The sequence below is a fragment of the Lonchura striata genome, chromosome 18 (genome assembly GCF_046129695.1).
Source record: "Lonchura striata isolate bLonStr1 chromosome 18, bLonStr1.mat, whole genome shotgun sequence".
Taxonomy (NCBI): Eukaryota; Metazoa; Chordata; class Aves; order Passeriformes; family Estrildidae; genus Lonchura; species Lonchura striata.
In genome coordinates, this window is record NC_134620.1 from 11,072,559 (window position 1) to 11,100,014 (window position 27,456).

General features: G+C 57.2%; 1 protein-coding gene across 1 annotated transcript; it reads right to left on the reverse strand.

Moving 5' to 3' along the window:
- Positions 1-202: 202 nt before the first annotated feature.
- FAM222A (family with sequence similarity 222 member A) lies at positions 203-26,939 on the reverse strand. The gene is made up of 3 exons (XM_077787310.1): positions 26,884-26,939; positions 11,587-11,705; positions 203-1,442 (listed from the first exon to the last, which is right to left on the reverse strand). The coding sequence occupies exons 2-3, from the start codon at positions 11,666-11,668 to the stop codon at positions 232-234; spliced, it is 1,293 nt and encodes a 430-aa protein (XP_077643436.1). The 5' UTR covers positions 11,669-11,705; positions 26,884-26,939; the 3' UTR covers positions 203-231.
- Between the last annotated feature and the right edge of the window lie 517 nt (positions 26,940-27,456).

The window sequence follows — 27,456 nt, forward strand, 5'->3', positions numbered from 1 at the left end:
ATTCGTGGAGATAAAATGATTTCTGAGCTATATAGACAAAGCGGTCCTTCGGCCTCGGCTTCCAGCGGGTCGTGGGTGTGTCCAGTCTGGGGACCCCGGCGTCCCCGGAGCCCTTTCGGCAGCCGGCCCCCCGTCCCCCTCCCTGTCCCCCCGCCCTCGCTGCCGCGGTCCGGCACCCGCAGCCGGCGCCAAAGTCCTCGCCCTGGGTTTGGGAAGAGCAGCATCGGTCCCTTATCTGTAGACGGGCAGGCGGATGTGGGCGTGCTGGTGGTCCAAGAGCCTTGGCACAGACACGGTCTCGTAGCCCTTGCCCAGCATCTGCTCCTTGATGCAGGGCGGGTGGATGTCGTTGATGAGATACTCCAGGGACTGGAGGCTGCTGCTGAGGATGGAGGTATTGCAGAGGGTCTTGCTGGGCAGCCCCTCGGCCGGGGGCACCCCCAGCTCACGGGGGCCGGCCCCCAGCTCCGGCGGGTTGTAACAGTCGCTGTTGGGGGTCACCAGGATGCTGTTCCAGGGGGGAGCGAAGTACTGCCCCACGGCGAAGTTGCCGTGCATGCAGTTCAAGGGGGACGAGCTCACCTTGTCGGCGGCGCCGCCCAGCCCGTAGGGCCGCGAGGCGCCCGCGCACGTCTCGGGGGACTTGCTGAGAGCCCCTCCGCCGCCGCTGCCCCCGCTGTACATTCGCAGGTGCTGCTGCTGCTGCTTCTGCTGCCACACCAGGTAGTCCATGCCCTCGGGGTAAACGCCCGCCTTGGGTCCCAGGGCGGCGGCCGGGTTGGAGCCCAGCGCCAGCTCGGCGCCCTTGCGGCACTCGGGCAGGACGGTGCCGCCGTAGCCGGGGCCGAAGGCGCCGTGCTTGGCCGGGCTGGGGTGGGTGGCCACGACGGCCGGGCAGCTGGGCTGGGCACCCTGCGCCTGGCACTGCTGATTGATCTGGTAGATGATGCTCTGGATGGAGGGCAGGTTGGAGGGCGGCAGGGCCAGGCTCCTGCCCGCCAGCGGCAGCACTGAGGCCGCCACCGTCACGTTGGGGGGCACGGGACCCTCCAGCTGCTTCTGGCCGCCGTGGTAGCTCAGCTGCCCGGCGGCGCAGGAGGGACCTTGAGCTAAAGTGCTTGAGGCGGGGTAGGGAGCGACGCCCACCTGGGCGGGCGAGAGCTTAGTCCGCTTCCCCTCCGAGTTCTTCACCACGCTTTTGCCGGAGGCTTTGACAATGGCCAGCAGCCCCTGGTAGCCGCCGGCGTGCAGGGGGTACGGGCTGTACCGCTGCCCCGTGGTGTCGTAGCCGTTCACCGTCCGGTTAAGGTGCTTGTGCTGGGGGACCCTGATGTTGGTGGGGAAGATCTTGATGGTCAGCGGGCTGTTGGCCACCTTCTGTGCGTAGGCGTCCAGCTCGGCGGGGCTGGGGTAGCGCGGGGAATGCATGGGGGCCGTCTCGCCTGCGGGAGCAAAGCTTGGGGTGAATCCAGTGCCACCAGGATGAGGGGACCCAGCACCCCAGCACCGTCCTCCCCCGGCCCCATCCCACCCGCTCCCGCCAGAAACCAGGTCACGGCACCGAGCTGTCCCCTCCCGCTGACGGGAGTCACTTGTAAGTGGCCTAAAATAAACTCGGTGTGGAGAATGGAAATGTCACTTTACCCAACGGGGGAATCTTTCTCTGAGATTGGATTTAAACTACATTATACAAGCAATTTCATGGGTGCTTTGCGCTGCTACGAGAACCTCACCAAAAATGGAAAAGCATTGCATTTACCAGCCATAAATCAGCAGTTCCTATAATGAGCACAAAAATGTCACTTTTATGCAATTTTACAGATGAACAAAACTGGTGAAATTAACTGTGGTAACCTACTGGAGTCAGCAAAAGCCACTGCAGAAAAAAAATTATATATGTATATAGTTTTGTTCCTTTCAAACTCTTTCCTGAGCAAGTTTCTGCCATTCTGGTGTGAAAACTCATTTGTCGTTCCCATTATACTTTCATTTGGAGTTTATCTTGAGTATCCAATGAGCCACCAACTGTGAAAATGATTAAATCTACAAAATCTATCTAATAGATGGAATAAATTAGGTGTTTAAAATCTCCACACACACTCTCTCTCACACACACACACACACGCACCCGGGCACATGCACATACACGTCGGCACATGGGAATGATGGTTGGTTCCCAAAATTCCCAGCCCTGCTAAGGGATGTCTACAGCACACTGGGAATGCCAGACCTGGTGCCTGCCCAGAGGAAGGTTTTGCAAGGGAGAGATGGAAAAACTGGGGGGTTTGGGGAGGCCCACCCTCCCCAGGCAGTTCAGCCCCCCAGCAGCACCTGGAGCACTCTGCTCCCTGATGCCACCACATCCTGGGTGGCAAAGTCACCACGGAAGAGCTGCACCTCTGGGTACATTCCACATTCCCTGTGAGGGGATTGCCTGTGCCAATCCCACTCTGAGTGACATTCCCATGGCTGTGACACACCTGGATGAACCAGGCATTGGTTAAAACCAGGATTCAGTGGGAGGGATGCCCTGGGATCTGTGACTCTCCACATCACCCCTGCTCCCAGCAGCACAGGGGGACACTGCAGTGGGGCTGTGGCTGCTCCCCATGCTCTCCATCAGGGCAGTAATTGCCCAGGCAGGACGCAGCCTGTGCCAGCCATTGCTCCCATTAAGCTGATGTTATGGGCTTTTTACAGGTGTCTTAAATAGACATTGTTATTAACGAGTGTATTAAGCCAATTAAAACCAGCGCCTTTGAGGAGGATTTAGAGGAGCTGTCGGAACACAGGAGGAACAGCACCAGCAGCTCCCTCCAGCAGGACACGTGAGGACGTGTGGCACCAGGACATCCCAAGCACTGAGCCTCCGGCCTCTGGGAAGCTCCTGCAGAGCCAGAGGGCAGTGAGGGCACACTGAGGGGGGCATGGTGGGCTCTGCTGGGCATGGGCACCCCCCAAGCCAGTGGGTGCAGGGGGCTGAGAACGGGACCCCTCTGCCCAGCACAGCATGGAATGGCATGGCACGGAACAGAACAGCACAGCACGCACATCTGCATTCCCCTTCATGCCAGCACCACTGTCCTTGGAGGTGGCAGCATCGTGAATACTCAAATAACATGACACTAATTAGCTGGTGACACTCACAGAATCCCTAATGAGCCCATTCTGTGGAAATGCTCCTTTCTGAGGAAAAAATATTAAAAAACCAAGGGGCTGCTGCAGGAGGGAGGGAAGGGGGTGGCGTCACCTGCGAGCACCACGGTTCCCTGACGGGGATAACCAAAACCTCACCAGAATCCAACCAAGCACTCACCCCAGGTAAACAATTCTCCAAACACATTCCACATGGGAAAAACAAGGAGCAGAAATAGAAAATTGTTTTCTCTTTCTTTCCTCTGTGCTCCTCTATGAAAAATCCTGAAAGAGAAGAGACTGTGCCTGCCACGGCAGTCAACCTGCAGGGCTGGGAATGCCAGCACAGCCATCACCACCTCTTGCCACCCCTAAACCCAGCCCAGCCACTGCCCCTCCTCCCAGATGTTTCCCTGCCTCCCTCCCAGCTCCCTCCCTCACTGGCATTCCCATGGGATGCGTCTGGCACCCCCCCAGCTCCCCTTCCCTCCCTGACCTGCTCTATTTTTCCAGCCTGCACTCAATAACAGCTAAATAATTGAATCTGCTCAGCAGCCAAAGATTTGGTTTGAATTTTATTGGAATTTTAAATTGTTTTGTTTCTTCAGTATTTTATTACTGTAAATGGAAAATGCATCGCCCGCAGTAATAATCCGATGGCTTTTTATATTACTCTGAGCTTCTGCTTGGAGCATTATTGGAAAGCCAGGAAGCGAGGAGACCCCAGCTAATGGCAGCATGGGCTTATGAGATTATGCCTCCAGCTAAACAACTTTTTACTTTAGCAAATTGGCCACCAAACCCAGTCCCAGACACAGATGTAAATCCTAAACCCCTCTGGGGCTGCGGTCCAGGATAAACCTCTGGTTTATGGAGCAGGGAGCTCTGGCCCTGCTGTGCCTGGAGCAGCAGGATGAGGCAAAATGTCCAACAAGGACCAGGGATGTCTGCAGGAAGGGTGGGAGAGGTGGGAGAAACCCCTCCCAAAACCTCCTCAAATGTGCCCACCTGCTGCTGGCATCACTCACATCGCCCACATCCCCCACACATGCCTTGCATCCCCTACATTCCACTGATCCCTGGTGTCCCCAGGGACTCCCACACCATGCCCAGCTGCAGCCACAGCCCACGAGGTCTAGGAAAATAAAGGAAGATGGGAAGAAAGGAGGGAAGGGAAGCTAAGCTAAGGGTCTGCTTGGCTAAAGCAGCTGTGGGATCAAAATGGCACCAGGAAGGATGCCCAGGAGCAGGAAGGAGAGGAATGATGCTCAGGACCAGGAAGGATGCTCAGTCCTGGGAAGGATGTTCAGGATCAGGAGGAATGTTTAGAACCAGGAAGGACAGAGTGGATCCTCACTGCTAGGAAGGATGCTGGGTACTGGGAAGGATGCTCCAGACCAGGCAGGGCAGGATGGACACTCAGCACACAGAAGGAAGCTCCACTCTGCTCCCACAGCCCAGGTGCCTGTGTGACCCCCAGGTGATGCTGGAACAACCTCCCTGCCTGGGTTCCCTCTTCCCTGGAGGAGGATGAGCACAGGCACCAGTAATTTGTGCCTTTAATTCCCATGAGACTGCACTGCCTGGCAGCTGCCCAGCTCTGGAAGGGGATGGGGAGCATCCCTTGGGTGCACAGAAGGAACAATTTGGGGATCAGCACCAGCAGCACCACAGCCCTGAGCAAGGACTCCTCAGGAACGTGGCAGGACACGGCACCTCACTGGTTAACAGCAGCACGAGAGACAAGTGCTGCTCCCTCCCTCCCCCCCATTCCTTCTGAGATAAGATGGGACAATCCTTATTTTTACACATCGAAGGCGCTACAATATTTTGCAATAAATGAAAGAAGTAATCTCGGCAGGGAATCTTTATAAAGCTGCCGAAGGCGACGTGGGGCTGGAAGCTTCCCCGAGCAGGGGATGGGCCTCGCCTTCCCCGTGGTCCCAAAGGAAAAAGCTTTTCACCCCTTTTTCAGATGGGAAAAAAAGCTGCAATGGAGGGCTCAACCCCAAAAAAGCAGCTCAAGGGAAGCATCTGCCTCAGCTCTGTCTTCACGTGGTCCCATTGCCACATTCCCCCTGGGAAAGGGCATTTTCCTGGAGCCCTGAGCATCCTACCCAACCTCACCCTCCCTGCTCATCCTCACCCTCCATCCCTGCCCCTCTTCCAGAACAGCACTGGCATTTCCAGCCCTGAGCTCCTGGTTTGTTCCTGCCCGGCCTCTCTGAGCTGGCAGGGCAGAAGGGCAGCAATCAGGCAGGATTTTTAATTGGCACAGGGGCAGGAGGGGTGGGAAGGGGAGCGATGCCAGGCAGAGGCAGGAGCACACTGGGGACCTGAGCAGCCGTGGCAATGGCTCTTATTAAAAAATAATAGTGCTGCAGCCTCCAAATGAATTAAATTCTGTGAGAGCAGAGAGCTTGTTCCCAGCTTTGGGACCAGGATCCCTGTTCCCCTTGCAGCAAGGCGATCCCAATGCCTTCAAAGCTTCAAAAAGCAACAAAAAATTCCCTTTTTCTCTGCCTGCCAAACTGGGAACAGATTTTTTAAAAGCTAAACCCTAAATATTTGCAAAACACTTGGAAGAAACCTCAATATTTGGAAAACACTTTGAAGAAAACAAACAAAAGCTGCTACATTTAACAAATCAAGACAGTCCTTCAAGTTTTGGGTCTGTGCCCCAAGCAGCAAAGCTGCCTGGCAGGATCTGGCTGCCCTGGAGGGCAGAGCCTGGCACAGCTGGCACCTGGGAGGCAGCCAAGGGCAGGGCAGATCCCAGGGGGTCCCAGATGGAGCCGGGGGGTGGCTGGGGGACGCTGCCCTGCCCAGACCAGGGTGACCAATGGGTGGGTGCATGGGGAGAGGAGCCACATGGATTTTGGGTGCTGCCGGGCAGGGGGACCGCGGGCACCGTGCGCTCCCCACTCCGGGTGGGTTGGGTGGCTGCCACATCACATCCCCCAGCCCTCCCACCCCGCATGAGCGGCGGTTTCTGTGGTGACAGTGTCCCCAGGGTGGGTGGTGCTGATGCCATGGGGGGTCCCTGCCCACCCTCCCCATCCCTGAAGGGACAGCACCACCCGTGACCAGCTCCCCGCGCTGTCCCCAAAACCGCCGTGTCCCCACGGCAGAGCCCCCACTGCGGGACCCCCCGACCCCGGCGTGGAGCATCCCCGGGTGCCAGGAGCAGAGACAAACCCGCCCCGGCTCCGGAGGGGGCTTAAATTAAACCAACTCCAGCAATAACAGCGGGAGAAATCCATCTGAATAACCGTAGGTGGCAAACCCCGCGCGGCAGCGCCGGAATCTGCAAAGACAACAAAATTCATGACAAAGCACAAAGGGAAGCGCCGGGCTCGCCGTCCCCAGATATTCATCCGTTAACGCGTTCCCTTTTTAGGCTGACATGTCATTTCAGACGGGCCTTTCTTCCTCCCCTTTCTTCTCCCCCTCGTCGCGCGCGCGGCTCTGCCGAGGCGGCTGCTGAATTGGATCACCTCGGGGCGAGCACTTTATTATCTGCAGTCAAAGCGTCACCGCAAATACCCGTCTACACACACACGTGTCACTTCCCATTTGTCTCCTCCACGAGGTATTAGCCCGGCACAGGCACCGTGCTCTGTGCCACCACAGCCACCGTGCCACCGCGCCAGGATGCCCTGGTGCCACCCCAAAGCCGGGCTGATGCTGTCCCGCTCTCAGCCTGGTGTCACCCCAATGCCACCCCGGTGCCACCATCACGATACTCAAGTGCTGGTGTTACAGTGAGCCCATGGGCACTCTATTTCCCCTTCCCCGGGACCCTGTGACTCTGATCAGATAACCCTGGACCCTCCTTCCTGCCCCGACAGGGTTGGTGGAGAGCCAGGGAAGCCCACCCTGTCCAAAGTCTGTACAGACCCCTGACATTCCCTGTTCATTCTTTTTGCCCCGCTCTCCACGTGGACATCACAGAATAAAGAGAGCTGAACCAACATATCGGGGTAAGAGCCTCTTTTGGAAATCTTTGCCATCTCCTGATATTCCTCCCCTCACAGCCTCGGACCTCTGGGCTAGCCTGATATTCAGGGGGCTGTGCGAGGGGGGAAATGTCATGCCACCTCAGCACCACCATGATGCTGCCACAATACTGCCCTAATGTCACCCTATATGTCACCCAACAGTGCCCAAGCACAGCCCTGAGGCCACCCCAACACAAGCACCACCCCAGTGCTGTCACAGTGCCACCTTTCAGAAGTTCTGATGCCATTTCACCACAGAGCCTCCAAGAGACTCTGAGACTCCACCACCTCTGTTGGCCCTGCAGTTCACCCAGCTGCCCCCTCTGCTCACTCATCCACAGCCAATTAATATTTGAATTAATTTAACACATGGGTTCTGTACCTGCCAAGGGGAGTAGGGTGAGCACCTCCAAAGCAGGGTGCCCCATCCTGGGGTCTGCCAGTGCCCAGGAAGCTGCTCAGTGGCCAATGGACCATCACAGTCCTGGGAAATTTGGACACAAACCAAACCTCCTCCTGCACTGCACCATTACCAACCAAGCCCACCCCAAAGCCAGGACTCTGACCCGGCAGGAGATGGGCACTGAGCAGCCCCACCTCACCCTCCATCCCCACACATGACCGATGGAAAAGTGTTTTTGCAGCAATTCCTGGCAGGGAAAGTGCAAAGTCAACAGCACATTTTGGGCCCAGCAGTTAATTGAACTCCTTTTTATGGCACGTATATAAATACACAGAACCATCATTAACCGATCCCTTCCAGAAACTGAAAATGAAAGAATTAATCTTACTTCACTCATGTGTAACCCCTCATGAAATTAAAATGATATTTTATGGGTGTGTACAAAAGCAAAGCCTCGCTGCAGCCACTCTAATGAAAATGCCCTTGGAACAAGCAGAATTGGGTAACGAGAGGACATTAAATGGAGCCTCATCCCGTGTGCAATTAAGGGGTTTATCACTGATGAGAGTCCCCACAGGTGCAGGCAGAGCTGTGGGTGACCCTGGAGCTGAGTCCTTGGCAGGGAGCCCTGGCCATCACCTCTCATTAGGGCCATCCCCTCGTGGGTGTTTCAATACCCAGATGGGCCCCAGAAGGGTTTGTGCCACCCCCAAAGAGCCATTTATCACACTGTCCCCGTGGGGCTGAGGTGGCAGCTCCCATGGGACCCTCAGGATGTGGGTGGTGAAAGAATCCCCAGGCTGGTTTGGGTCTCAGGGATCTTAAAGCCCATCCAGTGCCACCCAAAGCCACAGGCAGGGACACCTCCCACTATCCCAGGTAGCGCCAAGCCCCATCCAACCTGGCCTTGGACACTTCCAGGGATGGGGCAGCCACAGCTGCTCTGGGCACCCTGTGCCAAGACCTCACCTCCCTCACAGGGAAGAATTTTTTCCCAAAAACCCATGTATCCCTTCCCTCTGGCAGTGTGAGGCCATTCCCACTCATCCTGCCATTCCACGGTCTTGTAAATAAGCCCTCTCTATCTTTCTTGCATGCTCATGAGGTTCACCTCTGTGAACTCTCCGTGGCTCCCAGCCCCTTTAGGGGGACACATCCTGCTCCCTGCCACACTCCCAGCCCCAGGCTGGCTGGAGGAGGGCATGTGGAAAGTTAATATTTCATTAAATATCATCCAGTGCTCCGTGACTGCTTGAGAGTGGGAGCAGCAAAGAGTTTGGCCAAGCTGAGAGGGGCATTATTTGATTTATAATTTAAATAAAGCTCAGGATTCCTGTAATGCGCCCCGGATAAAATCAAAAGGGACCAGGCTGCTGGAGTTAATTGGACGTGATATTTTCCTGAGGATGCTGCTGCTCTGCAGGCTTCTGCTCCTCTGCTGGAGGAGGGAGGCACAGGCAGGGCTGGAAGGGCTCTGGCACCTTCCTGCATCCTCTTCAAGGCATGCCAGGCTGGTTCCTATGGAACAGCCTTGGGAATACTGCTGGCAACAGCAGCAAAGTCACCTCCAGCTCTGTCAGGATGGATTTTTGGGATGCTCCGGGCCCGCTGGGATGCAGCCACACCAATGTGGGGGGCACGGAGATGGGGGGACAACAAACAGCAGGAAAGGCCAGGGGCAGGCCTGGGGGGTGAAGGTGCCAGCAGCTCCCTGCACGGGCAGGAAAATGAGTCAGCTCACCTTTTACGTGAAATTAATACCAAAATTAATCAGCAGCACGAACAGGATAATAGGATTTCACAGTGGTGCCGGGCCAGACGGCCAATGTGCCGAGAGCCAGACTCATTTAATATCGACAGAAACAATGCCAGAGGACAGAAATAAGACCCATAAAGATAATTACTGAGATACTCAGGAGCAAATTAAGTAATCAGAGGCACTTCTAAATTGCGCCTGGTTTGAAGAGCGCGCTCTCCGCGCCGATTCCCCGCGCGGGCACTCCGGTGGCGGCGGCAGCTCCCGGCCCCTCCGCCGCGCTTCCCACAGGTGCCATAAATAAGGAAGGGAAAATTGTGCTCCAAGCCAGATGCGTGGCCCTGGATGTCACCTGCAATTTAATTTGCGCTGGCAGGAGGCAGAGAGGAGCGAGACGTGCAGGATTTGCCCGTAATGAGCGGAAACACACGGGCAGCTAAACTTTGATTAAGGTGACCTGGCTGGTGGCAGGGGGTGGAGAGCGTGGCATGGGGGTCTGGGCAGGAGCTTGGCTGTGCCACCCATCCCAGGGGACACGAGTCCCTTGGAGATCTCAGGTGAGTAAAGTCCCTGCCTGAGACCAGTCAAAAACTCTGTCTCCTGGGAACCCCACACTGCCAGGGTCTGGGGCTGGGGTTAAACTCTGCCCTCATCCCACTGGCACAACTCCAGGACCACTGGGACCCTGGGGCTGGGACCTTCCCAAGACACAGGCAGCTGTATCCAGGAGGATACAGCTGTATCTGCATCTCTCACACCCACGGCACCATATGTGACACCACATAAGGGCTCCTGCTTCCCAAACCTTCTTATTTCAGCACCTATGGCAGGGTGGAAATGGTAAAAAGCACCAGGCCTCCCAGCAAGAAGGTGCTTCTGGGCTTTGTTCCATGAGCTGAGACGGTCCTTAGCTCTGAGCTGCATCCGGGGAATGCTATGGGGACCAGCAGGTGTATCCTGACCTCAGAATCACAACGAGCTCACACAGAGATTCTCGATGCTGACTGAACACCTCCAGTCTCCAGAAAACCCCGTCAGGCTCATCCTGCCCGTGGGTCTCAGATCATGTGGGCATGGCTGAGCTCATTATTCCATGGCAACGAGGTGCTCCAGGAGCTGGACACCCCTGGCCAGCCCTGCGCCGCCGCGATGCTCAGGCGTGATGGATTACAAATAATTTTACAAGAGCAGCATCCTTTTTCCTTCCAGACACCATTAAGGAGGAGACCTGGGAGGCACAGCAGGGTCCAGTGCAGTGCAAGCTGCACTGTGACACCTGTGACCAAAACCCCACCTCTGGTCTGGGTGTCCTATTCCCTGTGCTTCACACAAAAAATCATGGAATCCAGAATGGTTTGTGTTGGAAGTAACCATAAAGATCACCCACTTCCCCCACCCTGCCATGGGCAGGCACACCTTCTGCTCCAAGCCCTGTCCAACATGGCCATGAACACTTCCAGGGATAAGTTTCAGGGATAAAAGAACTTCCAGGGATAAATAACCCTCCTGACTGGCAGTGCAATGCTGAAGTGATGCTGGAGTCCCCAGGGAGGCTGAGCATCATCCAAAATCCATGCCCAGCTTGCCCAAACCCCATGCCCAGCTCACCTGGCTGCTCAGGGTGCCCAGGTAGAGGGGAAAAAAAAAAGGAAAATCCAGCTCATTAAACAAACACCCGGGGGCTGTCACAGCCTAACAAGCAGAGCTTTAGCAGCTGATTTGTCTTCAGCCGGCAATGTTTAAAAATCCAACTGAGACCAGCAGAAAAATATCCACTCCCCTCTTTAAAACACACATTCATCACTTGAGAATCTTAATGCGTCTTTCCCAGCCGGGGAGGTCAAACACGCCTGCCTAAAGCAGGCTCATTAAATATACATTTAATCACGGTTTGGATTGAGAGACAAAGGCTGGGAGAGACAGGTGCTTTGCTGGAGTGACCTTTTGGATCCCATTTTAATGTAACTAGTTTACAGCTTATCTGAAAGGCCAGCTCCTGGGGAAGGCGAGCTGCAGCACAAACGGGGAAAGTAATTAGGGGGGGAAGGGCCGGGGAGGTTTGGGGGGCCGACTGCACCATCCTCTGCTGCCGCCACGCTTCCCAGGCAGCTCTGCAACATTTGCTGAAGTTGGACTTATCAACCACAGAACCCAATTTAATTTGCTTATCTTGGCTCCTTCCTCCCCCTCTCCTCCCCGCTTCTCCTGCTCTTTTTAATTATCGGTTAAATAAATGTCTTTTTCAATAAGGGAAACAGCATCAAAGCGGGCGCCCGCCCCCGGGCACTTACACTTGCGTGGCTCCAGCGCCTTGCTGGGGCAGGGGAGGTGCTGGGCTGGGGGGTTCTGGGTCCTCTGCAGGCAGGCCAGCATGGTCCGGGCTTCCCTGCGGGCGTTGCCACCCCGTGCCCTGTGAGAGAGGAGACACACGGTGAGCCAGGGACCTGCCACCCGCTGCCACCACCCCGGTGCCCACCCGGCAGGAGCTCCCCAGCACTCAGTGCCTTCGCTCCTCCGGAGCCTGGAATGAATAGGGATGTATATAAAATAAAGATGAAGGTCTCAGCAGGTGATTTGCGCTTCCTGCAGAGCTTTCCACCCTTCCCACCGGGAATGTGGCAGAGCCGGGGCGTGGCGGCGGTGCCAGACCGCTCCGCCGGCGTGCCAGCCGGGAGTGACCCCGGCCAAGGCTGGGGAAAGACAGCGTTAACATCTCACTCGGGGTCCTGGGATCTGTCGCCAGCTCCCAGCTGGCATCAAAATCTGCTCAACAAAAGCTGGAGGGGTCAGGCCAAAGTCGCTGCCGCCGCGGTGCTGCTCATTGTACATCCTTCCCCAGCCGCCGCCGGGGCCCCGAGTTATAACCAGTTGCTGCTGACACCCTCCCACTGCTCCAGCTGGCGCAGGGAGTGATATTCCCACTCGGAGAGGGCAGGGAGACGTGGGCAGGAGCAGCAGAAAAGCAGGCGTGGTGCCCATCTGCCAGCATTTCAGCTCCTGCGCTGCTGCTCTCTGGCTGAAGGTTTATTGATGGCTGGGGGTCACAGCTGGACATCATGGATGGGCATCACTGCTGGGTACATCACTCCATCTTCTCCGTTGTGGGGGAATCGTGCCCACCTGCAGCCATCCGGGATGTTTCCCACATGTCCCAGTGCTGGCACCGGCGTGCAGAGGAGTGACGTGGTGGCCTCAGGCACGTGGTGGCCTCTGGCAGAGCCTGTGACCATCAGCACCAGGAAACAAAGCATGGATTGATGCTCCCCGAGCCGTGCCTGGGGCTTTCCAAGCTCTGCTGGTTTAAATGTCACCCTTCAAAACACCTTCGTATCCACCATGGGCTCGCTCCTGCCCCGTGCCCTCCACCAGGCAGGGGGTGCCAGGCTCTGGGATAATTCAGGATGGGATCCACACAGGCTGTCCATGCCTCAGCTGGGTTCATCAGGCTCAGGGTCTCACCCTGACTCCCCCAGCAAACCAGCGACAAGGAGAGATTTGTCAGCAAAAGGTGTGAGGAAGAGGAGGAGGAGGAGGAGGAGGAGGAGGGGAGGAAGTCATCTAATACCGAGCAGGTGTCTGGAGAACCCAAATTGTGCTGTTTTCTCCTAATAATGAAGTATTCATGAGTAAAAGCCTTTTTCACTACTTTCTTAAGATACTAATTTCACAACAAGCGCCTTGTTACCATGCAATTATTCCAATCGTGCATTTCTCCCAGATTCCATCTGTCCTCGCGCTCTCTAAATGAAAGACAATCATGTAACCACCTTTCATTATTCACTATTTTACTTTCAGCAAAGGTACCCTGAAAGAAATGATTTCCTCTGAAAGGGACTTTTATTCAGTTTCAAAACCAATTTTCTCCTATTACTGTCTTAAAAAAAAAAGGAGGGGGGTAGGGAGGTGTTTTTATTTCATGCATTACATATCCTTTGTTAACGCAGCTCGCAGTAAAAAGCAGCCGTATCCATTTTCTGGCTTCGATTTCTGGTAATTTTAAAATATGCCATTACAATCAGGCAGAAATTATACAATTTGAAAAGAGAATGAAGTGCTTCTTATTCAGAGCCTGAACGCACTTGACTGCCAGGAGTTCTCCTCTCCCCGCCGGGACTCGGGGTTCATTACGCAGCCCCGCTCTCGGCGCCTCAGCTCCCCCGGAATGTGCCCAGCGCCCGGATTTTCCATGATGGGAGCTGCCACCCTGACCTCACCCCCATTTCTGTGCCTGTCCCTGAAGGGTGGCCCTGGATCGAAGCACCCACGGCCGTGCAGGAGATGGATGATGGCACCGGCTCCTGCCGTACCTGAGCCTGATCTCCACGGTGACCTCGGGGCTGGCGTCCCGCCGGGTGTCACCATCTGGACGATTAGCGGTGGACGTCACCCGCTCCCCGCACCGAGGCAGCTCCTGGCGGGGACACTGACCCGTGTCCCCAGCAGACACGGGCGGCGTGGGCGGCTCGTGCCACTGCTGGATGCCCTGGGACACGCGAGGCTGAGAGCGAGGAGGAAGCACCCAGGGTGTCACCAAACCCACGTGCTGGCACGGGGTGGGGTGTGGATGCAGCCTGTCACGGGAGCTGAGGCTCCAGCAGGTCCCTGGGGACACCCCCATACTGTCACAGGTTGTCCCCACCCCTGCTCTCTGCAGAGCCCAGCTCCCTCCTGGAGCCATCCCGACCCCAGGCTGGGATCATCAGGCAGGAGAGGCGCGGGAGCCACACGCCAAACCGAATAAAGCCAGAGATTAATTCAGACCCTGCTGCTGCCCCCGTCTCCCGGTGTCTCACAGCCCAGATGATTTTTCCGACAGCTCCGCTGCACCTCGCCCCACCTTCACAGGCACGCTCAGAACCGGGAAGGCTCTGGTGCCACAACCCCAGGACAGTGTCCATCTGTCCACCCCGGCACCCTGCCGCGAGCCCCGAGCCCCAGCGGGTCCGTGGGCGAGCGGGTGGGCGCCTGGCACAATGGGCATCTGTGCCACGCTGGCATTTCGCTAATGCCGCTCCGAAAAGCCCCTGAATCAGCTGATGGGAATTGGGCGCTGCTGGGCTGTCCAACGCTTAGCGCCGGCTTAGTTAGCTCCATCTGCATTTGAACTAATTCCAATCAGCAGGATCCGATTTAGTTCAAGCTGCTCTGGCTCTTTCGTGGCAGGGAAGGCAACACTCAGCAGTTTTGCTGGAACGCCCCGAGTTCACACAGCCTCTGCCCAGGCTGTGCACGTGGACTCACCATCATCCAGCAAAGTGAGTCCCACCAACAACCTTGGGGACATCTGGAGCAAGATCCCCCAGGAGCCCCAACTCCACATCCCACAACTCTGGCATCATAGAATCACAGAATGTTTTGGGTTGGGACATTACAGCCCATTCTGTCCCACTCCCTGCCATGCACAGGGATGTCTCCCACTAGACCAGGTTGCTCCAAGCCCTGTGGAACCTGCCCTTGAATACTTCCAGGGATGGGGGAGCCACAGCTCTTCCTTCCTCTCTCCCACCACTCCATCCTGCCCCACACCCAGCTAATCCATCTCGACACCACACTATTTATAAGCCCAAGGTCTTTGTGACTTTAATAAAAAACACCACCCTCTATGTCTAAAGCCCCGGTGATGGGAGGGTTTGGCACCTCCTCTGACATCAGCAGCTGATAAATCGGGCTTATCTCCTCCGAGAGCCCTGCGAAGGTCCCTCCTGCGAGATAAGGCCAGCGCAGCTGTCGATAGAGGCTTTTGCAGGCGAGGATTTAGATAAAAGAAAATGTGACGGGAGGGGGAAGAAAAGAAAAAAGGAACTTTTAAAGTCTCAGCCTGATGTGGGTCTGTGTGGCAAGGCAGGGATGGTGAGGGACAAGGTCTTGGACACCATCCAGGCTGTGGTGGAACACATCCAGATCCTTCCCCTGGTGTTATCAGGGTGCAAGCCCATCAAAAGGGAGATTTTGGGGTTAGGAGAGGAAATGGGGGCAGGACCAGGGATGCTGCAAAGAGTCATACCAAGGCCATGTCCCTCATGGCTATCAAAAGCCAGCACTGGGTTTGGCACAAGGACAGGAGGTGAGGGGTGACTCCGGCTGGGAGAGGCACGGGAGGCTCCTGACAGTGCCAGACAAACACATGGAGAGCGTGGGGCAAGGCCAAGGCTGGCAGCAACCAGAGAAACAAAGCAAAAACCCCCACTGGCCCCTGGTGTGCAGAGCACACCCAAAATACAACTGGGAACACCCCGGTCCCTCATCCCTTCACGGATGGAGGAGAATCCAACCACACCACCAAGGAGCTCCTCTTCCTCACAGCCCTGAGGACATCAGAGCTCCCTGTCACCACACCCCACCACTGGTCGCACGGACACTGATTTCCCATCTGAGGGTGTGCCAGAGGAGGAAGGAGTCCCCTCTGCACACAGTGGATTCCCACCCCACTGTAGGGCGAGCGGGATTTTGGCTGGTGCTGCTACCTGGCACTGCCATTACCCATCTCCCACCCAGATTTAGGGTGGAGGGGGTGCAGCAACACAACTCACTCCTTGTAGGGCTGAGCATAGAAAGGTGACCCCACTGTGAACCACGGGGAGCATCAGGTAAAATAAAACCCAAAGTTTGTCACCAAAGGTGCCGCCGGTCACCCCACGACCTTCCCTCGCCCGACCTTCCCTCATCCCGCCCGGCTAATCCGCTCCCCTCCGTGTGCTCCAGCCCCGGGCCTTTCAGGGGGCCCTGTTAATAATTAAATGTTAATCTAAAAAGCAATTTTAGCTGCAGTGCTGCAGATCTGGTTAGAGATTACATTAGCATGTAAGAGTCAAGGGTAATTTTCTCTAACCCCTCTTGTGATCTTTAAAACCCGCAGATCTTAAAGCAACACCAGCTCCTCTGATTAAAATTGGAAGCTGGGGTTTGTGATGGATAATGATGCTGGAAGTGATTATTTTGCTGCTCAGGGTCTCGCTGGGATGTGGGGACTGTGGGGGGCTGGGGGAGAGGCCCAGAGCAGCCAAGTGGCTTCTCCCAGCCCATGCTCTGTAGAAATGCTGGGAAGGTGCTGGGGTGAGCCCTGGAGCAGAGCTGTGACACCCTGGGCATCCTCATTTCCCCACTTTTTTAGGCTGCTGTGACACCAGGATGGCACAGAGCCCACCAGCCATGGCACAGTTCCAGGGACAGAAGGGAACTGGACCAGGACCCTCACTGCTGCCATCCTACAGCAGCATCTCATGTCTCCCCCATCCCACCCAGAGATGAGCTCTCTGCTCTCTTGTGGCAGCTCCAAGGAGAAACCCCTTGGACTGTTCAAGTCAACATAAAAAAATACCCCAAAATAACCTTTTGCTCACAAGCAGAGTGAAAGGAACTGGGACAGGGCACAGCAAATGACCTCCTGAGCACTTCCAAAGACCCTATGGAAGAAATAGAGTATCAGATGTGTCCGCAACGATGGAATTTAAAAAAACCCAACAATTCAAGTGCTGTTGAGCATTTGCAGACGTCCCTGTGCAGGACTCGGGCGGCCTGGTTAAATTTATGTGTCAGCTTTAAGGAGGCCTCTCGTCAAATGAGCTATTTTGGGCAGAGATTAAAGATCTATTTTCGCTGCGAGCGGGAACAGCTCTCGAACAGGTTAATAATGATTCTGGAAAGCCAAGTGCCTCCAGCACACCAGGGCAGGACCCAGAGCCCTGGGTGCTGTTCGGGGGGGCTCCTGAGGCTCCCCAGGCTCGGAGGATGAGGGATCACAGTGCAGCATCCCCCTGCCCTGCTGCCATCCTGCCGGGGAGGAAGGAACCCCGCGTGCTGCGGCGGGCGCCGAGCAGCCGTGGGTAATTGGAAGTGGCAGACGCTGGCACGGCGCTGCCGAGAAGGTCATTACATGGGACTGGGAACAAAATGCCAGGAGCAAGGGGGGAGTGGCCCTGTTAGCAAAGGTCAGGGCCCTGCCTGGGTGCTGTCGGTGTTTTTGGCAGGGCTCAGCCCTGGCTGCATGCACCGAGGTCCCGGCAGGGCCAGCGCACAGCGGGCGGGCAGGATCTGCCAGGTCCTGCCAGACATGTACAGAGTGGCCCCTTGAATGTGGCAGCAGCTCCTCAAAGCAAGACCTCACTGATCTGACACAGTCGTGCCGTGCCTTCCTCCTGCACATGGATTGGGAACGGGGGTGGGGGGAGCTGGCCCACATGGATGCTTGGGATGCTCGTGGGCTTTAGTTCCAGCTCTAGCTTAGACCTGGGATCAACCAGCAGAAAAGCCAAGTGGTTCCATGCAGCACCAACTAAAAGCACTCTGGACCCCAACAAGCCAGGAGCCAACTCCAGCATGGGCAAGCACACCACGGGCACTCGCAGCATCCACATCTCCAGCTGAGACCAAGCAAACTCAGCAGTGCAGAGAGCAAAGCTCCCCATCACGGCTCCTGTCCCATCCTGGCTCGCTCCTTCCTCATGCCAGGGGTTTGATTGTCCCTGCAGTGACAGTCCCTGTGCTCCCATGGCCATGGTGCCCCGTCCAGCTGCCCCACACTCGGCAGCCGGGTGCGCTCCACTCCGTAATTACAGCCCCAAGTGCTGGAGCTGTGAAAGAATCCGAGGAAGGAATCCAGGGTAGATCGCGCTGCTGAAATTACTATAATCAAAGGCTTTCACAAAGGCTTCAAATGCAACCAATTACCCTGAAAGACGAGGCAAGAAAGAAAACAAATTAACATGTTTGCACAGAGCCTCAGCACAGCGCACACATCGCCCCGCGCCGCCCTCGACCCCGGCCAGCCGCTGCTCTCCATCCCTGCTCCTGCTCCCCATCCACGGCTACCCTCTCCTCATCCCTGGCTACCAGCTCCCCATCCCCACGGCTGGGCCCTTATCCCACATCCTGCTCTGCTCACAGCTGCACACAAAGGGGCTCTGTGCCCGTCCCTCGCCCCGCAGCCGCCCACTGCCCCGCCGGCACACAAAAGCCCTGCCTGTGCCACGGCCGGCTCCGGCGCAGGCTCAGGGGCTTGCCAGGGTGGCCTGGGGAAACCTCCCTCGCTCCCTCCCTCCTCCCCCAGCGCTGGAGGGATCCCCAGGCCAAGGGAGGACTGGGGGGTCCTCAAAGGCACTCATTGAGCACAGCCCTGTGTCGCCCACCAACAGCTGGGGAAGCTTCTCACACTCACAGCAGGGACCCCTCACCCTCCCCTCCTTACGTTTCACTTCATCTGCACTGCCGGTCTGGGAGGAAAAAAGGGGAAAAAAATAAAAATCAACTTCTTTCTTTTAATATTTAACACGAGTCCATCACCCTCAGTCTATTTGGTAACACAAAGCTCTGGAGATTTAAACCCTTCTCACCCGGAGAGATGGAAATGAATGGTGCTCTTTAATGAGCTGGTTCAGCAGAAAAGATAGATTTCCAAGATTACTGTAGGAATTCTTATAATTGATGTGTACTTTTGTAACAAGGATTATACCACCATCCGGCCAAGTAATTCCAGCTCTTCCCCCTCCTTCTCCCAAGCTCACCCTGCTTTTGGGGTTCCCTGGGGAGAAGGACCAGGCTGTGTCCTCGTGGGGAGAAAGCAACTCGGGAGGGGAAGGAAGAAAAAGACAAAGAAAAATTAAACAGGTTTTTCTTATTTAGCCATAGACAACCTAACCCAGCCACTGAATGGGAAAATAAGGCATCTCTCCAGATTTCCCTATTTGTTTTACAAATCCCTACTTTCCCTACCGATCGGGAGGCCGGATGAGCCGCTGAATGCCGACTAATTAAAAGGAACAGAGAACAATGCTCAGAACACGGAGTTTCCCTCAGATGTTTATAGCAATTGTATGAAAATGTACCAGGCGGGATGGGGAGAGCTGACAGGCGGGATCGGGAGCAGCCGGGATCGGAGCTGGCTGCCTCCCCCGCCTGATTGGCATTAATTGTGCGCGTTTGCAAAGCAGAACGGAAAGTCTGACACGAGCTGCGAGCCAACATTTCTTTCTAATAGTCTTAATGATTACGACGAGAGCTGATGATCATCGAGGGGTGTTAATAGCCCGGAGAGCGGCTGCTCCAGGACTGCTCCCGGTGGGGACAAGCTGGGGATGTCCCAGCACAGCTCCCACGGGTGGGCTGGGGTGGGGTGGGATGAGCTCAAGTGGTCCACACCACTGGCTGTCAGGTTGTAAAACTCTGGAAGGACACGGAGGGGACAGGAAGGACACGGAGGGGACAGCAGCCTCCTGCTCCATCCATCCCCAGGCTCTGGCCCATCGGAGGGGTGGTTGCAGGGTGGGCAATATCAGGAGGGAGAATGTCACCCACACTGAGCCCCCTGCGCAGCAGGAGTGTCCCCAGGCTCAGGGAAGCACTGGGCCACCCTGCTCCCACAGGTGCCCCAAACCAGCTGCCACAGCCCCATCCCCAGCAGGTTCCACAGGAGGCGCTGGGGCTGCTGCCCTGGGGAGCGAGGAGAGGCTGCAAATACCCCGCTGAACAGCAGAGCCCGTCATTAATAGCTGATTAATGGAACTCGAGTTTTCCTGACTATTTACAAGGCTGTTTTTCTGCATGTCCTTGAGTTTCACTGCTGCAGAGGCCAGCCGGAGCTGGGTGGGATGGGGGACAAGCACGGGCTGCTCCGACCACGGCAGACACAGAGCCAGACGTGCTCAAAAACCCGACCCGGCCAGGTTTACATGGGAGGAAAAATCGATGTCCATCGATCTGTAATACAAAGGGACCGCGGCGCTGGCAGGCGGCAGCTGCCATCTGACCGGGGCTATGCAGGGGACACGGCTCGGGGTCACCCACCAGAACACCATGGCCACCCCACCTGCAGCAGGTCCCCGTGGGCAGCACGGCCAGGCCATGTGCCACAAAGCCTCGGTGCGTGGGTGGCCCTTGGCCGTGTCCTGGCAAGGACACGGCTGTCACCTGTTCAGCCTCCCCCAGCTGGATGGAGAGACGGCCTCAACCCAGCTCTGAGCTGTTTGATTTGTTTTATCATCTGCCCTGGCCAACAGATCACTCAGCTTTGGGCTTTCTGAGCTCACTAATAATTGTTCCCTGATGAAAAGAAATCGAGACTCGGTCCCTTTCTTCTTTCCCCCTCTATTTCCAAAAAAAAAAAAAAAAAGTCTGTAAAGAAGAGCTATAAAAATGGCTTGTTATCTCACCTAGCGAGGCTCGGGCTGTATGTTATTGCTAATTGGGTATAACATCCTTGTCTTGTTCTGCTCTCTGAAGCTAAATCAAGAAAGCACCACTGCTGCGAACTAATTATATCTCTGGACTGCAGACTCCAGCTTGTCTTCCCCTTTATTGAGTTAAAAAATGGTCACTAACCTTAATCTCTCATATTCCCTAGAATTAGGGCTGCTGGAAACCCACCACTTCCACCTGCATCCTGCTCTGTGCTGGGAAAGACAGAGCACATGGCCTGATGAAGGGTTTGTGCTGCTCTGGGACACAGCCCTGAGCCAGGTCCCAGAGCTGCCCACCCCTGTGGCATCCTGTGGCACTGTGACAATCACAGACACTGCTCAGGTCCCTGTGCCATGGAGACTTTCTCACACAGCTCGGAGCCTTCCTGTGCTGCAAACACTCAAAGCCTGGCCACCTCTCCTCCTTACACAAACCTTAACTTTCTTTCAGTGGGATGTTTCTAAAATCTGTCCCCATCTCAGCATTCCCAGGCTTGGCAGATGTGCAGACAGGGGTCATGCGTGCAGAAACCAAGGGGAACAGATGCTGCTCCAGTTCATCCATATCAGCTCCCAGTCCCAGCCCAGGATAAACCCCCATGAAACTGTTAAAGCTGCTGCTCACCCTCGGGTCCCCCACAGGAGCAGGGACACTGCAGCCACCCAGCTGTGCCACTGCACACGGCTATGGATGAATCTCTCTGGTTACTGGCACAGCTGCACCCTCTGGCACTGCAGCCATGGCACAGACCCCAGGAGAGAGGACAACCAGAGCTACAAAGGACACTGAGATGAGCAGTGGACAGCCCTGTTCCTCCCTGTCCCAACAATTCCCTCAGCACCAGCAACTTGGGGTCAGAAATACCAGCAGCAGTGTGAGGCTGTGGGACAGGAACTGGAGCAGTGACACCAAGTTCAGCATCCTGCCCTGCTCCATCCCCCTGCCCAGCTCCATCCCCCTGCCCGTGGGCACCCACCCATGCAGACGGTGTTACTTTCCAAAGGCAAAGTCAAACTCCAGTTCTCCCTGAGAGCCAAGAGCATCCCTTAAAAAAATTGATACTTCCCTGACTATTAATTAACCTGAACCACTTAAAACTGCCTTCAATTTGTCAGGTTTAACTGCCAGCTCTTCTCGGTAAATCAAGCGTCGCGTGCAGATGGAGGCTGCGTGTGCGAGGCGGCGGCGCAGGAGGAGGCGGGGAGCACGGGGAGAGGGGCACCCTGTGCCACGCTCACCATCCTGTCCCCTGAGAGCCCTGGCCATGATATTCACACCCCACAATTAGCCAGGGCAGGGTATTAAACACACCAGGCGGGCAGGAGCAGGCAGGGCAGCCAGCGGGGCTCGGAGCACCCCACACTGCAGCCTTCCCGTCTCCCCCCACGGCGCCCTTGTCGTGCAGCCAAGGCTGAATTGGAAAGCAATATGAATATTTATCTCTGACAGTGAAATCTCCCCGCTGCAGGGTATTAAGGCTTTATTAGTGTGTGGTTACCAGCCACACTAAGCCAGCCCCCGCTCTTGCCTGGAGCGCAGAGAGATGACCTACAAGAGGCAGATGGCAAAGCCTTGGAGAGCCCCCCACGCCGGGCCGTGCCTCCTCAAAAAGGGGCTGCACATCCCAGTCCCACGCAGGGAGACAGAGTCAAGGTCCCCTGACCAAAGCCCCCTCCTCACCCAGCACCAGCCCCTCCAAAACACCTCCCCAGGCTGAGGCCGTCCCCTCGCCCCCGCGGCTCTCGCCGTTTTGGGTTAAAACGCTGATGTATTCTCTCTTTAGCAAAAGGAGTCCCAGGGGCTATAAAAACTCCCAGCAGGCTCCTGTCAGTCTCAGGTCATTAACTTTCTTTCATTGGGAGTTTGTTTACAGCCAGCCATAAATAGCGGCGCCCGCGCCGCTCGCTCACCAGCGGGACAGGCTGGGATGAGATGGGATGGGATGAGATGGGATGGGATGAGATGGGATGGGATGAGATGGGGTTGCCTGTGCAGGGGGACCCAGCACCCCAGGCTCCAAGGTGTGGGGTCCAGCAATGCTCTCCTCTATCAACTTTTCCCATGCCCCGTGTTTCCCTGCACCCCACCCTGCTCAGAACAGCAGCACCGTGTGCTACGGAGCCACCTCAGCCCTGCAAATTGATGGGGTCACCTTGTGCGCGGCCTGAGGGAGCTGCAACGTGCCTGCAGCTCACTCCTGGCCTTTCCTGGAGGAGGAGGAGGAAGGAGGCAGCTGGCTGGAGCTGTCCCTGTGGGTGACCTGCCCCACACTCTCACCCAGCCCAACCCTGGTTGCCTGCCACCAGCATCAACCTCAGTTCAGGACCTCTGCGTGTTTGAGGTGACCCAGTCCCGGTGCACAGAGCCCTAGGGGAATCCCAAGACCCCACATCTCAGCACCTGAGCACCTCAGAGCAGTGCTTTTCCAACAGCACAGACAGAAACACGAAATCAAGCGTGCCACTGGCACAGCCAGCCCAGCATTCCTGCCAGGATGTTTCCCACACACGGCTCCTCTGCACCCAGGCACACACAAGAGACAGTCTCAGAGCACCCACAGACAGGCACCCACAGCCCTGCCAATGGCCCTAATAGGGGGAGATCACCCTGGAGTCTGCTGATGCCTCAGCACCTCCATCGAGCCACCCTGCTGGGATCCTGCTGGATGCAGGTGCCCGGGGCTGGCACAGGTGCTCGGGAGCTTTATTTGCTGTGGCTGTGTGAACTCATCCCATGTGAACCCAGCTGGGGATTCGGTGGTTCCACAGGTACCCCTAGAAAACATTTCCACAGCTACTCCCTGCATGGGGGGCTGAGCAAGAACCTCAGGCTGTCCCCTCGCAGGCACAGCCAGCTCCGTGTGCCACCACCATCAGCACCACCAGCCCCATGCTGGCACAGATGGCAGGAGTGGGGACTCGGTGGCACAGCCCCCCTATGCCTCATCCCAGGCTGCAGAGGGGGTCCTGGGGGTCCAGCTGGCTCTGACAGCAGCCAGGAGCCCACTTCGTGTTGTATTTCACAGGATGGCCGCAGGACCAGCACCACAACAGTCTGTGCACTGAGCTGAGGGATTAAACCCCAAACTCACACACGGAGACTTGTGCTCTTCCACTCATCCCTAGGCGAGCAGGGACTTGCCAAAAATCCCAGCCTCATCCCTGCCGGTGCACTGCATCTATGGAAATATCTGTATTTTAACCCATACACTCGCCCAACCTGTAATCAGAGCAACACAAATAGCCCCTGCTTCCCATGTAAATTAAAAACACCCATTAGGCAGATTTCAAAAGATGTCAGTAGGCTTATAATTATACACGACATCCTTCCGAGATAAAAGCGATTACCGGGGATGCAAATCACTTAGCAACCAATCAGTGCCCCCAGAGTGCGGAGCACTGACCAGCCATCCATTTTCGCCTCGTCCTTTTATTCCCTGCATCGAGCAAATACAAACACAGATAAAGAGAGGCACAATAGCTCTTGACACGCAAATAGGTTAACATAATAAAGCCAGCTTTAGCCGGCTCACTCGAGGGAGAAAAGCAATTCTCAGGCAAGCAGGAGGTAATAAAACAGGGCTTTTGTGTTCCTGGCTCCCATTCTCACCCCTGCGCCAGCTTTGCTGCATTAGCTGATAGGCATCGTGGTTTGATTGAATTACCTTTCATGAATATTAGCTTTTTGAGGAATGCGCAGGCAGAAGAGAAAGAAGAAATGTCTTATTTTTGCATGCATGCGCCTGCTGCAGACGGACATGCGGCGGCACAGATGCCGGCGGGGGCCGGGAGAGGGGTCCCGGCAGGTGCAGCCCCCGGCCCACCCCGCCAGCTGCAGCATCCCCAGCCGTGGGGGGGTCACACACACACTGCCTCCATCCCAGGGTGAGACACCACCAGCAAAGGACCTTACCCAGGGACACACATCCTGCTGTCCCCACGTGGAGCCCTGGGGACAGGAGGCTTGTGCCATCACCCTCCATGCTCAGGACCCCGCATCCCTGCCCGTGGTACCCCCACAGCCGGAGGGGGCTGGGCTGGGCTGGCTCCCCGCACACATTCCCGAGCCCACCGCTCCCTGTGCCGCAGGATCACGCCGGGGAGGGAGCGGGGGGCTGCCCGGTTCCACCGCAGATTTTTTTCCCTCACAAGTTGAGGCCACGCAGGAAACCCGCTCCAGGCAGGAATTAACTCCGCCGCCTGGCAGGGATGCAAACGCCCGGCACTGATGCCGCACGCACGGCGGGGAGAGCGGGGACAGCTCCGGGACGGCGGCGGGCACGGGGCACCCGGCTCGGGGGCATCACCCCCGTGGGGTCGTGGGACCCTCGGTCCCACAGCCAGAGCCCTTCCCCGGGCAGGGCAGCAGGCTGCAATTAAAAACCAGCCCCAGGAGGGAAGGCGCTCCTCCGCAGCCTGGCTCAGGGATGGACGAATTTCAGTCTTAAAACAACCAGAGGGGCTAATAAACTAAGGTGACGTGGTCTCAGCAGCCTGGCAGCAGCCACTCATGTTGTCCTTCCATGGGCTTCCCAGCTCCAGCCTGAGGGTAAATATTCACACCGAGATATTGCAATTTTTAACGACACGCTTGGCTGAAGCAGGGCCCAGCTCGCAGCCGGCGCTGCTCCGGCATCAAGAACGTGCCCGACTGGTACCGACCCTCAGACCAGCAGGAAAGCTGTTCCCGAAGCTGGGAAAACAAGCCCTGCTCCCAGGGAATGGCTTTTCCATCCCCTGCTCTGCACACAAGGTGAGCAGAAGGAAGGCACCGCGCTAAGAGCTTCCCTCTCCTTCCACCACGGCTTCCAGGCCGCCCGGCCCGACCGCACCCGGCTCACGCCGTCACTCTTTAAAGTTTTATGGATCCTTCATAAGAAAAACCCCTCGCAGAATGCCCGGTGCCCTCTGCCAGGGCTATTTCCCACCTCACCACCGCCTGGGTGTGAGAGCTTTGCCGGCCAGGGTCGCACGTGTGTGGCCACTGACCAGCGACTGGCACACCGGGCAGTCAAACCCCACCGCAGGGGCATGAGGAGGGGTAAAACTTCCAAATCCCACTAAAATATCCCGAGAACGACGCTGGACGCTCCTTGTTGAGAGAGGGGCCACGTGGCTCTGTCCCCATTCCTGCAGAGCCCCACGGCCACTCTGCCCTCCATGAAAGCTCCTCACCCAGAGCATCCCGAGCAGGAGGATGCACATATAAATATATAAATATACACACACACATAAACACGTATCAAAAACATCTCTGCGGAGATCCCGACAACCAGAGCCGGGCAAACCACCACTGCCCAATGCCAATGAATTCATCCCTTGGCAAACACCAAGCACGGCTGGAAAACTTTGCCACTGCCTCTCCTCGGAAATACCCCGCAGGGCCGGAGCCGAGCCCCGGTGGCAGCCGTGCCCTGCAGCGAGCTGTGCCGTGCCGTGCCGTGCCGTGCCGCCGGCTCGCTGCGTCCAGGCCCTGCCTCTCCAGCCATTAAATCTCCACGATGTGACGGCTCTCCCGGAGCTGGATTGGGACGCCGGGGCTCAGAGCTGCTGGCACCGGCAACACCTCATTTCTGCCGGGGACCGAGCGGGAGAAGCGGCACAGCTCGCTCGTCCCCGGCTGGAGCCGGCGGCCGCCCCGGTGGATGCCCAGCCGTGCTGCCCAGGAGCTCTCGGGGACCACGATGCCTCGTCCCCGGTGAATCGTATTCCCAGAGCCGACGGTCCAGAAGACACCACAGGGATGATGCCTCCGCAGCGGAGCTTTTTCCAGAGGGGATTTTCCCCGGCAGAGCCTCCTGACCCGGCGGAGGCAGCCAGGGAGACGGGTGTTAAATAAACCATCGCTGGGTGGGTCCTTCTTCCCTCTCCTTTGTGACCGGCGGGATCCACACCAGGCGCGGGGTCCATGGCGGGGTCCTGCTCTGCCACCACCCGCTCCGGTGTCGCGGTGGGATCGGGCGCTTTCCTGCCCGGGACGGAGGAGAAAACCCCTTTTTTTTTTTTTTTTTTTTTTTTTTTCCCCAGGCGAAAAGGGGCAGAAAAGGGTCGCAGCAAAGGCGGCAGCTCCCGGTCGGCTCTCGCTGGAAGTGTCTCAGCTTTCCTCCTGGAGGCACCCGTGGATATTTTATTTCCACTTACGAGTCAGGCGACCCAAAAAGCCATTTAAAAAATCAAAAATCGGATGAAAAAAAAAAAAAAACAAAACCAAAAAAAACCCAAAAGTTGTTCCCGTTCCTCTCCGGTAGCGACGGGCGAGCTGAGCCCCGGCGGCGACGGCTCCGCGGGCACCACCGGGCACCGCGCTGCGGCGGCACCGCCTCCGCTGCGCTCCGGGAACCGGCGGAGCCCCTCGGTCCCCGCGCCCCCGCCCGGTAACACCCCCCCCGACCTCCCCGGTGCCCGGACCCCCGTTACCGTCAGAGCTGGATCCGGGCCGGCTGCGGGCGCTGCGTTGCGGGGCGCGCCGGGCCGCCCCCCCCGGGCCGCGCAGCAGCAGCGGCGGCGCCCGCCCGGCCCCGCGCCCCGCCGGCGGCCCGCCCCGCCCCGTGCGCGGCCAGCGTGCGGCTCCCGGCCCCGGGGCGGGGGGGACGGCGGGGAGCACCGCGGGGAAAGGGGCGGGGAATAGGAAGAGCGAAAAAAATATCCGGGGAGAAGAGGAAAAAAAAAAAAAAAAAATTTAAATAAATTAACCCCAAATCCACCCGGCGCGGCTGAGCTGGGGCGGCGCGGCGACCCCGCGGGGCATCACACCGCGGCTGCCCCCGGTTCCTTTGTGCGGCGGCGGTCGGTGCCCGGCGGGGCGGGGCGGGGGGGGTGGGTGGGTGTCGCGGGGTGGTGGTGGCGGGGAGGGGGGGCAGCGGCGGCGGCTCAGCGCTCCATGGCGGCGGCGGCGGCGGCGGGCGGGGGTCGCGGCGGGGCGGGGCGGGGGGCGCCGGCGGGGCGGCCCCGGCTGGCGGCTGGCGGCTCCCGCCCGGCGCGCGGCTGCGG